General features: G+C 36.6%; 1 protein-coding gene across 1 annotated transcript in view; it reads right to left on the minus strand.

Moving 5' to 3' along the window:
• The window catches only part of PFDN1 (prefoldin subunit 1), a 72,015-nt gene that overhangs the window by 29,462 nt on the left and 25,404 nt on the right, over positions 1-17,149 (minus strand). The window contains exon 3 of the mRNA XM_042936984.1: positions 5,026-5,110. Within this exon, the coding sequence (XP_042792918.1) occupies positions 5,026-5,110 (85 nt within the window). The remainder of the gene's footprint in view (positions 1-5,025; positions 5,111-17,149) is intronic.

A 17,149-nucleotide genomic window follows, 5' to 3' on the forward strand; every position in this document is an offset into this window, starting at 1 on the left:
CTCTATCATACTAAAGCCACCATTTTATGTTTTCTCTTAAATAGAATCAGCTTCACTGGTCTATACTAATCACCATCAGGATAAATTGGTGATTATTCCTCCAAGACCCTGATCTATCATCTATGCAAAGAAAAACTAAAAATCCATGCAAGATTATCATATTATGAGTCTGTTATGAAAATATTTTCCAATCAATCCCAGTAAAACAATTACAGCCAGAAGAATGGCGCACCATGTGGGTATTAACTTGTAAACATGGAGTTTTAAGAAGAAAAAGACAATAAAACTATCTTCCCAAAAAGATAGTAATTTCCTTTACCCTTCCAGTAAGTAAAGAGAACTCCCTATCGAAGGAACATGAGGGCAGGGTTATAGTACTCCCACCTCTGCTGCATAAAAGGAAAGGCTCAGCAAGTGAGCCCACTAAACTGCTTGACAATGCAGCACAGCGTAAGAGAGTTTATCAGGAGCTAAACAAATTCTAAGTAAGCTTTCAACTCATAAATAAAGACAGAAGGAGAAAATCTGCAGAAGGTAAACGTAAACAGTAAGAACAGACATGGATGAAAAGGAGTCTAGAAAATACTAATGAAAATGGGTTCTCATAGGAGAGAAGATGAATCAGACAAGTACCTATATAATTAAAAAGGGTTATCCACAGTGTCATCTGTATACATTGCTGGCAGAGAGTGAGGAGACATACAAATTCGACCAATTTAAGAGCTTTGGTCAAAAACTCAAACTACACACTCAGACGCAAAACAGTCTTACTCCTTCTAAGATGAAAACATGCTTAATGGAAACAGCCTGGCCTTTATATGCTGACTTATGTATAAACTGTGCGTCCCCAACTATATAGTAAGGTATTTTAGGGCAAAAATTTAATGATGACGATAAGTACATAGGATTAAGACAAAACAGGTTGAACTGACAAGAAATGCTAGGGCCCAGAAAAAAACACTGTTGATCTGAAAGGAGAAGCAACAGCTACTCCTTAGGCAGAACTACTTAGTGCTCTGAATCTATAGCAAGCTTTCCAAGTAATAGGAAACCCTATTTGTAAGTACTTCAGCTGGCAATAGCTTATATGTCCAAATTACCACTCTATGCTATGAAACTAATGAAATCATTAGGGAGAACAAGGAAAAAGGACTTAATTTAAGACTGAGGAATCAGAAAATGATTCTTTGGATAAGGAGCCCTAAGCTAAGATCTTAAAAACTAATATATAGAACTGGTAATAACTGCAGGAGGAGAAAGCTCCCCAGGGGGGTAAACTAGTTTTTGCAAAGAAAGTAGAAACAAAGAAAGCACAGCAAGTTCTAAAAACAGAATATTCCTGAATGGGTGGAGTATACAGTGTAAGAAAAGGCAAAGGAAATGAGGGAGATAATAGAAATAAACAGGAGTCCTTTCACAAAAAAGCCTTCAAAGTATGTTAACAAGTGTGAACTTTATCCTAAGAACAATGATGGGCTTTACACAGAAAAGTAACAGAACCACATTTTCTAACGTTTTACAAAGGTCATTCTAGTTTAAAAGTAGGGGGAAAAATTCCAGAAAGAAATACCACCTAATAGAGAAAACAGGAAAGAAGTAATTTTCAGAAATACTAAGAATTTTCTGGAATTGATAAAGGCTCTTAATCCTCAGATTCAGGAAACCCAACTTAAGCCAAGTAGGATTAAGAAAAAAAATTAAAAGGTGGGGGAGTGGCGCCTGGGAGGCTCTGTCAGTTAAGAGCCTGACTCCTGATTTCGGCTCAGGTAATGATCTCACAGTTTGAGAGATCGAGCCCCGCACTGGGCTCTGTGACAACAGTATGGAGTCCGCTTGGGATTCTCTCTCTCCCCATCCCCTACCCCCCTGCCTCAAAATAAATACACTTAAAAAAATAAATAAAAAGACTAACCCCACACCTAAACATATCCCAAAGAAACTACAAAGCATGAAGACAAAGAGAATATTAAAAGGAACCAGTGGGAAAAAAAAAAAGAAACAACTAAGCTGACAGATGACTTCTCAACAGCAACAATGGAAGCCAGAGTCAGTGGAATACTTTAAAAGACCTGGGAAATTCTTTCATATATAAAGCAAAATTAAACCTATCCTCTGAACTATGTATACAGTAATAATGAGCACTTATAATACCCAGACAGTGGTCTCTAAACACCACTGTCCACTAAACTGAAAGACTAAGGAGAAATTGGGAAGTATCATCATAGAGGGAGATTTGACATCTCTCAATAACTAACTGAATAATCAGGAAAAAAAAAATCAGTAAGAAACATAGAGAATTTGAACACTACAATTAACAACAATGTATGTGTTGGGGCATCTGGATGGCTCAGCCTATTGAGCATCCAACTCCTGATTTCAGCTCAGGTCATGATCCCAGGGTCATGGGATCAAGCCCTATGACAGGCTCCTTGCTGAGCATGGAACCTGTTTAAGATTCTCTCTCTCTCCCTCTGCCCCTCTCCCCAGCTCATGCTCACTTGTTCTCCTTCTGTCTAAAATAAAGAAAGAAAATTAAAAACAAAACAAAAAAAACAACGTATGTGTGCATTAGTGCACATGTGGGCACATGTATATGCATTCGTTTCAGGCTGAAGTAACAAAACTATGCAAGTATGGCAGTGCAGAATACAGCATTGCTTCAGGGGAGAGAACAGAGTGTGTAGTAGATGATACCATTAAAAATACAAATTAGAGCAGTATTGGAAAGCATACTAAATGTAGAGGTAGGGATCATGCAATAATTAAATGCTGAGGTAATAAGGAACCTACAATGATTAAGAGAAGTGGAAAACAAGAAGGTGGGAAATATAAACTACAGGTGGAAAGATAAATTGTAAAGTGATGAAAAACAGTATATACAGCATAATTCCTCTCTATTTTTAAAAAGTGTATACACGTGTGTATGAATGGGTTTATAAAATAAAGTTTGGAATGATACCCACGAAACTCCAGGGGTGACATCTGCAGGTGTGTTGGCTAGAGGGGAAAGCAGTATTTTCACTTAATCGTGTTTTATTTTTTGACCTTTTTTCTTTCATAGTACACTTAATAATGCTTTTATAATATAAAAAGCATGCAAAATAAAAAATTAAAAAGAAAAAAGACACAATAAAATGTTCTAGGGAAGAACCTAGAGTTTAACCCCACTAGTTTTTCCTAGCTGTAATTAGCATTTCAAATGGGTACCAGCGAGCCAGCTATTCTAGTTCCGTTACCTGACACTTGTCAGGACACTCTACCAGTAACGAGAAACTCCAAAAAAGGTAACTTTGGGGGAAAAAATTTCTTAATACTCTTCAAAACTGAACAGTATGCTAAAATCATCATCTGTGGCAATTTTACCCTTAATATTCTTTTTAATTACAAAAGTTAACACAGGGATGCCTGGGTGGCTCAGTTGGTTAAGCTTTCGACTTCACCTGAAGTCATCATCTCATGGTCTGTGAGTTCAACCTCGCATCAGGCTTTCTGCTGTCAGCACAGAGCCCACTTTGGCCTCTGTCCCCCTCTCTCTCTGTCTCTCCCCTGCTCATGCACTCTCTCAAAAATAAATATTAAAAAAAAAAAAAAAGTTAACACATACGTGTTAAAATTTATCCAACACAAAGATTATAAGAAAAAATAATTTCATGCCCATATCCATCTAAATTAATTTCCTTAGGGGAACCAGTGTTAATTTAATGTATATACTGACATCATTTTTGCCATTCATATACAGATCTTATTTTTTGTGTTGTCATAAAAAGAGAATTATATACACATTACTTTCTATCTGGCTACTTATTCATCAGGATCATTTTTAGATGTATTTACCTAGTGCTACAAAAACAGATTTTTGGTTATCTAACATGAAATAGTTTTAACTGGAGTTTTTAAAGTTATTTTGTTTGAAAACAGAAGATATAAAATTCAATCTAGAACAGCTGGGCTAACAAAAATGACAAATAGGACATAATAACAACCTAGTTACTGAAGGATAAGGATTTTTTTGTCCTTATTTGTTTACATGCTTATTTATTATTTTTTCAATACACTTTCTAAGCTACAAATTATCAAGTTTGTTTAAATTATGATCAGTAGTTAAACAAAAATAAACCTAAGTAACCTAAGACACTACACACTCACTCAGGCCATGCCAAACTGGTTCCCCTAAGAAATCCCCGGGAAGCTACAAGGGGTGTCTCACCAATTCCACAGAGAGCTGAGTCAGATTCTGAAATACTGCCTCAAATAGTACTCACACAAATTAGATAAAGTGACCTATGAAGTCATTGTAACCATCCCCATTTCAGGAAATCTTGGCCCCAAAGAAATAATAACCAGTCTCTTGCCCAGGCCAACTTTTACTATATACAGGATGGACCTTCCACTCAATCCCAAGAAGAGTATCTCATCAAAGGTTTTAATGTATACAGAAAATGTAGTAAAATTCAATTTTCCAAAAATTTAGTAAGTTACTCTTACCCATCATCTTTTTCCCTAGCTAAAAAAAAAAAAACAACTCGTTTTCCTCACTGCAGCACCATCATTCAGATAGTTATACCTAATCTATATTAAAGGAATTACAATATATAAAAAAGACCTATGTCGAGATCTTTTAAATACTATTATCATTACCTACTCTCATGCCTATCTACCACAATATGTGATGTTTAAATATACACCGTGTGTCTTACTTTGTTTTTAAGAACAGACATGTTCATTCAAAGGCAATGGAGAAAATACATTCATATTAAAAACATCCTATCTTCTTCAAAAGTCTCTACAGTTGCAACAAACCATTTTTCTGTCTTCCTTTCCTTTCCTTTCTTTCATGGGGCACTGGGTGGGTGGGAGGAGGTGGGGGTGGAGGTCTTACACATTGCCATGACCGCTTCACTGCTCTAACACAATTCGAAAAAATGAAAACAATGGCAGGCATACATTTTCATTTAACATGACAAAGTTGAGGTAATTATTTTTTTTCTTAAAATTTACCACTGTCAATATGGACTCAAAACTTACTTCCAATTCTTTAATTTTTTCTTCTGCTATTTTCTGTTTCTCTAACAGTTGATTGTGAATTACCTCCTTGGACTGAAGAATAAACCTACGAAACAAAAAAGTTGACAATTAAGCCACATGACCACTATAATCAAAATCAACAGCTACATACCACAAATATTAAACGAAGAAAATGAAAAGGATGATCTCCTAATTCAAGGACCAATAAAATACACTGCTATGTTCATGTGACATACTTGGGAAACCACCACAGGTTTAAGCTTTCTTGGCTGAGAAAGACTTAAAGTTTAAAAGAAAATTCTGCTTTCTTGTCTAAGAAGGGAATTAGGCTTTAAGCAAGATTCATAAACAAATTTAAAAAATTAAAAGGGATAAAAATCTATCACAGGCTAAGAGAAAAGTTAAATAATAAAAATCCCCCATAATTTTATTTTTTCAATTGTCTGTATCAACTTTTCTCTAGATATTTAGTATTTGTATATTGGAGCTCCCCTTCCAATCTTTTTTAACTTTTTTGTAACAGCAGTAACTCATGACCTTTTAAAGTCACAATCAAGTACTGTGTTAGGATCAATGCATTAGTGTTTATATGAGTTCCTCAAACAAAAAGCACTGTATGAAGCCTAGTATCTTTTATTATTATTTCCAGAGTGTATAATACCTCTGAAAACAGCTCAAAAGGCACAAGTGGAAAATTTCAACTTTTTCCATTTTACAATCAAGCACATTATTTATAACTAATGAGAATGGAAATATGGGGAAGCTTTAAAAATTAGCATTGAATCTGTTTTGTACACTTATGTTCATAATTCTTGCTGTAGGGAAAGGAAGAATAAACTATTTTGTAGACTCAAAAAAGTGAAATGAATTATTTCCTTTCAACTCAAACCAAGGGTCCAACTAGGCTGTAACAGATTTCAATGAAAGATCACATTTAATTAAGCAGATGGTTTCTTCTCTTTGCATGAAACTTAGAGTTTAACAACAAAGAACATCATTTCTTTTTGTTGTTTTTATTAAAGTATAATTGACAAGCAATATTCTATTAATCTCATGTGTACAACACAGTGATTCAATATTTGTATATACTACAAACTGATTACCACAATAAATCTAGTTACCTCTCATTGTATTCCCCATGCTGTACATTATACAACCAAGACTTAGTTATTTTATATTTGTACCTCTCAATTCCCTATTTTATATTTGTACCTATATTTTATATTTGTACCTCTCAATCCCCTTCACCAATTTTGCCCCCCCCCCAGGCAGTTTCTACACTCCCCCCCCCCCCCCCCCGCCCAGATTCTCTGCATCTATGAGTTTGGGTTTTGTTTCTTTGTTCTGTTTTTCAGACTCCACTCATAGTGAAATTATTTGGTATTTGTCCTTCTCTATCTGACTTATTTCACTTAGCATAATACCCTCTAGGTGCACCCATGTTGTCATAAATGCCAATATTTCATTCGTTTTCATGGCTGAGTACTATTCTTGTGTGTGTGTGTGTGTGTGTGTGTGTGTGTGTGTGTGTGTGTGTGTGTTTTAATATGTCTGTTGACCATCTGGATGTCTTCTTTGGAAAAATGTCTATTCAGGTGCTCTGCCCATTTTTTAAGTGGATTGTTTGGTTTTTTTGTTGTTGTTATTGAGTTAACAGGAGTTCTTTATATATTTTGGATATAAACCCCTTATCAAACAGATGATTTGCAAATTTCTCCTCCCATTCAGTAAATTACTTTTTCATTATGTTGGATTCCTTTGTTGTACAGAACCTTTTTAGTTTAATGTAACCCCAACCATTTATTTTTGCTTTTATTACACCTGCCTTTGGAGTTCGACACTGCTCCCGCACACCTTGCCCCCCGCCCCCACAAAAATCATGAAGACGATACTAGATGCTTACTATGTTTTCTTCTAGGAGTTTTATTGGTTTCAAGTCTTACACTGAAGTTTTTAACCCATTTTAAGTTAATTTTTGTATATGATGTGCGATCACAGCTCAGTTTTCCCAATACCATTTATTGAAAATGACCCTCCTTTCCCTAATGTATATTGTTCCCTCCTTCACCATAAATTAATTGACCATATATGCATGAGTTTATTTCTGGGTTCTCTATCCTGTTTCACTGATCTGTACATCTGCTTTTAACAAAGAGACAACATATCAAGGCAGCAATATGCAGTTTTCTCTACCAACCTCAAAAAACAACAAAAAACAACAAAACCACCACTGTGTCTAGGGTAGGTTTTTACCAAGACAAACTATTATTATAAATATAAAACAAGTAAAAACAGACCAAAAGTGGCAACTCCAGCGTTTTTTCCACACCTGGGGGAAAACTGCTTCCCTCCACCTCTTCTTTATGAGTGAATACATCTTGGCATATATAATACAATCTGGTAAATTTCTCTTTCATTTCACTAATAATTAACCTTGTTAATGTCCTGATGTGGACAGTCCAGATAATTTAACTGATTATCCTGGTCTTTAGTAACTTAATCCTTTATAAAAATCTTACTCATATAATCACTGCAAAGACAGCCCACTTCTATGTAAAACAAGGATTACTATATAATCCTTTGTGTCCAAAATATTACTATTAGTCCAAAAGACAGGTGTGCTGTTTCTGATGAGACTATGATTTATAGAATATTTCTTCTCAGTACTAATTATTTAGTACAGTATTTGAAGAGCAAAGTGTTTTACAACTGTATTAGCTCTCGGTGACACCATGTAAAAAGTATTATAAATCTAGGCCCAAAAGTCACAAAATTATGTCATTTCATGCACAATTTTACTAAAAGCCTTTTAGCCATGAAAATGATGTTCAGAATAAAATATACATTTTTAAATAGCACTGATTGCTGTCCAGTGAGTGGTATTCTCAAATAATAGGTCATCAGACATTACCTTTATTAGTGTCTGGGAAATTTTCAAAGCTAAGATTAGAGATCAAGTCACTACTTATGTGGCCTTTAAAAATAAAGTATCTGAACAGATACTAAATCCCTTGAGCAGAAAATAAAGTTACTAGAAAGCGAGAACACATCAACAAAAACATGTTCTTCCATGGCCACACACCCCTTAGGTAGCTATAATGGACTGTGCCAACTTCAAAGACCAGAAAGATGTCACAGAAGCTGGCCAATTTACTATTAAGCCTAAAGACATCTCAGCCATGAAAGTTCTAAACGAGGAGTATTGAGTAAACTCAAATGTATTACCTCAATGAGTAGTTACATTGTAAAATTAAAACAAACAAAAACTTAAGGAAAACTTGGTTGAGTCCTTGATTTTTAAAAAAATACCAAAAATGGTATTAAAATTAAAAATGGTATTTAAATACCATGTATTTAAAAAATACATGGAGCGTGTGGGTGGCTCAGCCAATTGAACATCCAACTGTTGATAATAGATTAGGTCATCAGCCCAGGGCCATGGGATTGAGCCCCAGCCCCACCATCGGGCTCCACAGTGAGTATGGAGCTTGCTTGAGATTCTCTTTCTCTCTTTCTCTTTCTCTCCCTCTCTCTCTCTCCCCCTTCTGCCCCTCTCCCTGACTCACTCTAAAAATTTTTTTTAATTATTAAAATTTAGAAAAAAATTAGGGGCGCCTGGGTGGCTCAGTCAGTTAAGTGTCTGTCTCCTGATTTCAGCTCAGGTCATAACCTCACGATGTGAGAGCTCAAGCCCTGTTGTCAGGCCCCGTGCTAACAGTACAGAGCCTGGTGGGGATTCTCTGCCTCGTCTCTCTGCCGCATCCCTGCTTGTGCTCTTTCTCTCTCTCAAAATAAATAAACTTAAAAAAAATAAAAAATAAAACATTAAAAATAATTAGTAAAAAGTAAAAATTTTAAAAAGCCAAACATAAATCCAATGAAGCCTAGAAAGAACCCCAAGAAACATTTGGATTTCTGGAAAAACTCTCTAGAAAACACGTTATCTGTTGTTAAAAGGCACTGAATTATCAGATGCTATTTTGAAAACAGAACATATAATAATGTAATTATGAGTCATACATCAAAAATAAATATTAGGCACATAGTTTCTCAGAGTAGAGAATTTCACAGAGATCCTGCCTGATAGTTTATGGAAAGCCAAATGGTAGATAAAGGATTCTGCAGTTCAGAATGTGCCACAAAGGAAAAATAAACTATGAAGAGGCAAATTATTTTTATATGACAAATGCCATGCAAAGAATGTACTTACAATATTCAGGATTATATATTTTAATTTTTTTATGTTTATTTTTGAGAGAGAGAGAGAGAGAGACAGAGCGCTAGTGGGGGAGGGGCAGAGAGAGAGGGAGACACAGAATCCCAAGCAGGCTCTAGGTTCTGAGCTGTCAGCACAGAGCCTGACATGGGGGTCGAACTCATGAACTGTGAGATCACGACCTGAACCAAAGTTGGACACTTAACCGACTGAGCCACTCTGGAACCCCTGGGATTATATATTCTAAAGTGGAGTCATCACTTTGTAAAAGGCCTCTACATGAGAAATCAGTGCTATGTAGGCCTGCACTGTCAACTTTCAAGGACAAGTAGCCTAGTTCATTTCCTCATTTATAATTATACCAACTGAAGTACATAATTTTAATGATGACTTGTAGATTTGTTTTCTGAGAAACATCAGAGGTTATGTTCTGAACTGTCCTGCAGGTTGGTACATGACTTCCATTTTCTTATGACTCAGAATGAACCAAAAGTGTTGTTTACCTGCCCAAAATAAAATCCAAGATGAGTGGCGACGTTATCTTTTGGGTATATTTGCAAAGTATGCTCACCTGGACTCACTATTGAGAAACAAAAACATGCTCCTGATAATGTATTATGTTTGGGTGGGAAATTCTTAGAGGACATCTGAAAACACATTCTAATGGCATTTAGGGCATTCACAAATTAAGTGGCACAGGAAAGGCTGAATGAGCCTATCTTGCTTGTTTCCTTCCACTGGTGATGAAAACTACTACCATGTGTACACAAAGATCTATGTGCAAACAAATTTTTACTTCATAAGTTTTAGAAAGCAAGCAAGGATGAACCTAAATCAGTAAAGAAGCAATTTTAAAATCATGGGACATCCATATTGTATAATACTGAGCAAGTAGACACTTTTGTTACTTGGCACAATGCAGAACAGATACCCAGAACATTCTTCCTGATTAAAAACAAAGCAAAAAATTTTCTAAAATTTTGCTGAGTCAACACACATAAAACATTCCAGAGGCCCAAAATAAAGTGAAATCAAGAACTGTGAAAGTTATGCAAGTAGTAAATTTGTTTTCAACGTGAGAGTTTCTGCTGAATCCCAGAGACCTTAAGGATTCATACTGGCAAAGAAATAGGAGATAAAACCTAGAAACCAGGGACACCTGGGTGGCTCACCTGGTTAAGCATCTGACTCTTCCTTTCACCTCAGTTCATGATCTCATGGTTCCTGACATGGGAGCCCCTCGTTGAGCTCTGCACTGAAGGCATGGAGCCTGCTTGGAATTCTCTCACCCTCCCTCTCTGCTCCTTCCTTGATTGTGCTCGTGCTCTATTTCTCAAAATAAATAAACTTAAAACAAAATTGAGCCAACCTGGCTCAGTCAGTTAAGCATCCGACTTTGGCTCAGGTCATGATCTCATGGGTGAGTTCGAGCCCCACATCAGGCTCGGTGCTGACAGTTCTGAGCCTGGAGCCTGCTTCAGATTCTGTGCCTCCCTCTCTCTCTGTGCCTCCCAGCTTGCACTCTGCCCCTCCCTCCCTCCCTCCCTCCCTCCCTCTCTCTCTCTCTCTCTCTCTCCCAAAAATAAACGTTTAACCAAAAAAAAAAAAAAAAACCCAAAAAAACAAAAAACTAGAAACCATCCAAAATGAGGATACTTTCAGGAGAATCCTCAGAGTCAGGTCCCTAAAGATTTCCACCTTCAGTCTAAGAGTGAAGAAACTTGCCTCTCAGCATAAAATAGAAGAAACTAGTCTGTCTATAACATAGTAGTAAATAAAGTGAATAAATAAAATGAAGACATAAAATGTCCCCTAAGCATGTATAACCACAGGAAGGGCAGTGGGGAGATGGGCAAAATGAGTGAAGAGTAGTGGGACGTACAGGCTTCCAGTTATGGAATGAGTAAGTCACAAGGATAAAAGGTACAGCATAGGGAATATAGTCAATGGTACTGTAATGGTATTGTATGGTGACAGACAGTAGCTATACTTGTGGTGAGCATTGCAGAACATACAGAGTTGTCAAATCACTTTGTTGTACACCTGAAATTAATTAACATTATTTTTCCTTTTTGTTTTGTTTTTTCAGTTTGAGAGAGAGAAAGAGAAAGCACAATACAAGCTGGGGAAAGGAGGAGAGGGAGAGGGAGAGGGAGACAGAGAGACAGAAAGAGAATCCCAAGCAGGCTCCAGGCTCAGCGCAGAGCCTAACACGCAACTCGATCCCACGACCCTGAGATCATGACTCTAGCTGAAATCAAAAGTCAGACACTTGGGGCATCTGGATGGCTCAGTCGATTAAGAGTCCAACTTAAACTCAGGTCATGATCTCATAGTTCGTATGTTCAAGCTCTGCACTGGGACCCTATGCTGCCAGCTTAGAGCCTGGAGCCTGCTTCAGATTCTTTGTCTCCCTCTCTCTCTCTGCCCCTCCCTTGCTCTTGCTTTTTTTCTCTCTTAAAAATAAATAAACATTAAAAAAAAAATAGGGGTGCCTGGTGGCTTAGTCAGTTAATCATCCGACTTCAGCTCAGGTCATGATCTCAGGATTCACAGGTTCAATCCCTGCATCAGGCTCTGTGCTGGCAGCTCAGAGCCTGGAACCTGCTTCAGATTCTGTGTCTCCCTCTATCTCTGCCCCTGCTCTGCTTGTGTTCTCTCTCTCTCAAAAATAAATAAACATGAAAAAAAAAAAAAAAAAAGTCAGACACTCAACCGAACGAGCTACCCAGGCTCACTGGGTTAAGTATCATGACCCAACTATGCAATCACAAAGAAATCCACCTTAAATAAAAAGACATGTATAGCTTAAAAGAAAAGGCATGATCATACCCACTAAGATGTAAATAATGAAAAAGACGGAAAACAGCAAATGTTGGAGAGGATATGGAGACACTGGAACCCTCATACATTGATGGTGGTAAGTACAATGGTGTAGCTGCTGTGGAAAACATTCTGACTGTTCTTCAAAAGGTTAAACATAGAGTTACATGTGACACAGCAATTCTACTCCTAGGAATATAGCCAAGAGAAATGAACACACACACATATATGTAAATGTTCAAAGCAGATTATTCATGATAGTCAAAACTGGAAGCAATTCAAATACCCATCAAATGATGAATGGATAAATACAATATGGTATATTCATACAACAGAATATTACTCAGCAACAAAAAGGAATAATGTACTTATACAAGGCTTCACCTGGGATTAACCTTTAAAATATAATGCTGACAGGGTAAACATAATCTCTATTACTGTATGATTCCATTTACATGAAATGTGAACAGGCAGATCCATAAAGACACAAGACTGCTTACGACCGCAGGAAGAGAGGAATATGGGATAACTGCTAATGGAGTTAGAGATTCTTTTCATAGTGAAAGAGATGTTCTGGAATTAGTGTAAGTGACTACACAATTTCACAAATCTTCTAAAAACCAATGATTTGTGCGCTTTAAAATGTTTTTGAAAGTCAATTTTATGTTACGTGAATTTTATCTTTAACAAAATAGCAAAAAGACTTAGACACTTCATACAGAAGAGGTAAAGATGACACCTAATAATATCAGGAGTTAGTAAAGAAATGCAAATTACACCCACAAGGAGAGGCTGTTGGAATGCCTAGGATTAACCACAACAAAAAAGACAATACCAAGCATTAATGAAGATGGAAAGCAACTGGAACTCTAATATTTAGATGGTTGGCAAAATAGTACAGCCGCTTTGGAAAAGAGCTGGGCAATTTCTTATAAACTTAAGCAATCGCTCACTATTCAACCCAGCAATCCCATTCCTAAGTTTATAAGCAAGAGAAATAAAAATATATGTCTATGCAAAACACACACACAAATATTCATGATTATTACATTCATAACTGCCAAAAACCAGAAACAACTCAATGTCCATCAACCAGTGAATAGACACAATGTGGTGCCGCCATACAAGGAAATGCTATTCAGCAATAAAAAGGAACAAACAAGTGATACACCTAACAACATCAAGAAATCTCAAAAGTTACGCCAAGTCAAAGAAGGACACAAATGGTTATATACAGTATGCTTCCATCTAGGTATCATTCTAAAAAAGAGAAAATAAGAGGGAAAAACAAATCAACAGTCACCAGGTAGTAAGGGTGAAGAGAGAAGAATGAATAAGGAATGTTTTAAGGGGATGTAAATATTTCATCACTAGGCTGCGATGTTAATTATACAATCACATACATTTGTCAAAACGTATAGAACTGTGTGACTAAAAAGGGTAAATTTTAGGGCTGCCTGGGTGACTCAGTTGGTTAAGTGTCCAACTTCAGCGTAGGTCATGATCTCACGGTTCATGAGTTTGAGCCTGTGAGTTTGAGCCCAATATCGGGCTCTATGCTAACAGCTCAGAACCTAGAACCTGGAGCCTGGAGCCTGCCTCAGATTCTTGGTCTCCCTCTCTCTCTCTGCCCCTCCCACTCTCGCACTCTGTCTCTCAAAAATAAACATTAAAAAGAATTCTTTTTTTAAAAAAAGGGTAAATTTTATTCTATGTAAACTATACTACAAAAATGAAAAATGAGGAAATGACTTTATTTCCAACAAAATGAAAATAATAGATTAATGCTAAAATGACATTAATGTAATATTTAAGAGTTCCAGGGGCATCTGGGTGGCTCAGTCGATTAAGCATCCTGCTTAGGCTCACGTCATGATCTCACAGTTTATGAGTTGGAGCCCTGCACCAGGCTCTGTGCTGACAGCTCAGAGCCTGGAGACTGCTTTGGATTCTAGGTCTCCCTCTCTCTCTCTGTCCCTCCCCTGCTCATGCTCTCTCTCCTCTCTCAAAAATAAACAAACTTTAAATAGACTCTCAAAGTGACTAAGGAAAGAACATCCATTTTTTTAAATTATGAAATAAAATCAGCAAGATGCATAATCAAAAATACCTGATAACAAAAAGAACCAAATTCTGGAAAATAAAAGTAACAAAAATAATTACAACTACAATAATTAGTTGAGATACATGAGATAAAAAGATGTAAAATGTTTCCATATGATTTTACTCATACCTATAATTTAAGAAACAAATGAGCAAAGGAAAAAAGAGAGAAAGACTCTTAACTACAGAGAACTGATAGTTACCAGAAGGGAGGGGGTGGGAGGATGGGTCAAACAGGTGATGAAGATTAAGGGCTGCATTTGTCATGATCAGCACTAGGTGACATATGGAATTGTTGAGTCACTATGTTGTACACCTGAAGCTCAGATAACACTGTATGTTAACTACACTGGAATTATAATTTAAAAATAAACAAAAATTAAAACATTACTATAAAATGTTAAAAAAAAGGTGTAAAATGTGCAGTCAAAAACATAAAACATGGTGGGGGAGGAGTAATAATTTTGAGCTCTACAATGGGGTCAAACTTAAGTTATTATTAACTTAAAATAGATTGTTTCAGGTATGTCATCGTATGTAAGCCACATAGTAACCACAAAGCAAAAATCTATAGTAAATATACAAAAATAAAGAGAAAGGAATATAAGCATACCACTAAAAAAAATCAGACCACAAAGGAAAAGAGCAAGAGAAGAAGCAAGGAACAGAAAACCAGAGGGGCACCTGGGTGGCTCACTGGGTTAAGCATCCTACTTTGGCTCAGGTCATGATCTCATGGTTTGTGAATCTGAGCCCTGCATTGGGCTCCCTGCAGTCAACATGGAGTCCACTTTGGATCCTCTGTCCCCTTCTTTCTCCACCCCCCACCAAAAATAAACATTAAAAAAAAAAAAAAAGAAAAGAAAACCATGAAAACAACAAATGGCAATAAGCACGCATCAATAATTAAATGAAAACAGACTAAATTCTCAAGTCAAAAGACATAGAGTAAACAAATAAAAAACACATACGACCCAGCTCTGTGCTGCCTACAAGATACTCCCTCTAGAGGCCTCTAGGTGGCTCACGGTTGAGCACCCGACTCGATTTTAGCTCAGGTCATGATCCCAGGGTCGTGGGATCAAGTCCTTCATCAGGCTCTGCACTGAACATGGAGTCTGCTTAAGATTTCTCTCCCTGTGTCCTTCTCCCCTGCTCATGCACGCACACTCTCTAAAATAGAATAGAATAGAATAGAACAGAACAAAACAAAATAAAATAAAAATAAAACAATTAAAAAAAACACACAAGATACTCCCTCTAAATGTAAAGACATATGCAAACCTAAAGTGAAAGGACACAGAAAGATATTCCCAGGCAAATGGAAACCACAAGAAAGCTGGAGCATTTATACTTACATCAGACAAAATAGACTTACAATAAAAACTGTAACGACAAACCAAAGAGGGCACTACACACTGATACAGGGATCAATCCAGTAAGACAATACAACATTTGCAAACTTTTTTTGCACCAATCATAAGAGCACCTAAATATAAAGCAAATGTTATCAAATCTAAAGGGAGAAATAGACAGCAATACAATAATGGCAGAGCACTTTAATGCCCCCACTTAAATCAATGGATAGATTATTCAGACAGAAAATCACTAAGGAAACGTCACCCTTAACGACATGTAACACCAAATAGACTTACCACATATTTACAGAACATTCCATCCAAAACCAACAAAATACATTTTTCTCAATTGCATATGGAACATCTTCCAAGTTAGATCATATGCTGGGCTACAATAAGTTTTAATAAATTTGAGAACTGAAATCATATAAGCATCTTTTCAGGAAACTAGAAATTACATGAATAAAACCGGGAAACTCACAAATATGTGGAGACTAAACGACATGCCACTAAACAATCAATGCACCAAAGAAATCAAAAGAGAAATCAAAACATACCTGGCATAAATGAAATTGGAAAAGCAATGTAACAAAATTTACATGATGCAGAAAAAGCAGTTCTAGGACAGAAGTTCACAACAATAAATGTCTATCGCAAGAAACAAGAAAAATCTCAAATAAACCACTTAACTTCATACCTCAAGGAACTAGGGGGGAAAGAAAAGCCAAAACAAGGCTCAAAGTTAGTAAAAGGGAGGCAATAACAAAGATTAGAGCAGAAATAAATGAAAGTAAAAAGACAATAAAAGAGACTAATGAAATTAAAATCTGGCTCTTTGAAAAGATAAACAAAATAGACAATCTTATAGCTAGACTCACCAAGACAAAAAAGAGACAACTCAACATCAGAAATGAAAGAGATATTATGATTGATACCACAGAAATACAGAAGATCATAAAAGACTGAACAATTGTATAGCAGCAAATTGGACAGCCTAGAGGAAATGGATGAATCCCTAGAAACAAATAAACACGACTGTTTATACAATTGTGAATAAACAGAAAATCTGAATAGATGATGACTAGGAAAGAGAAATCAGAAACCTCCCAACTAGTCAATGGATGGATTCAAAGATGAATTCTACCAAAAATTCAAGGAAGAATTAGTATAAGTCCTTTTCAACCCAACTCTTCCAAAAAATAGAAGAGGAGGAAACACTCTCAAGTTCATTTTAGGGGGCCAGCATTACTGTGATACCACAAACAGATAAGGTCATCATGAGAAAAGAAAATTATGGGCTCATATTCCTGATGAACACAGATACAAAAATCTTCACAAAATGTTAGCAAACCGATTTCAACATAAATTAAGAGGATCATACACTGGGGGACTTCCAGAGAAAATGGCATAGTAGGACTCACCTCATCTCACACATACACCTAGATAACACCAACATCAGTGTAAATAACCCAGAAAACAACTTGAAGGCTGGAGGAACAGACCGCCCCCAGCTCAATGTAGAGAAAGGGCCACACTGAAGAGGATAAGAAGGGTGGAAATGCAATTGAGAGCTAAATAGACCCACAGGACTGTCTGGGGAAGGGAGGGACCAGCAGGTGCAGAG

Source organism: Panthera leo, chromosome A1, assembly GCF_018350215.1.
Source record: "Panthera leo isolate Ple1 chromosome A1, P.leo_Ple1_pat1.1, whole genome shotgun sequence".
Taxonomy (NCBI): domain Eukaryota; kingdom Metazoa; phylum Chordata; class Mammalia; order Carnivora; family Felidae; genus Panthera; species Panthera leo.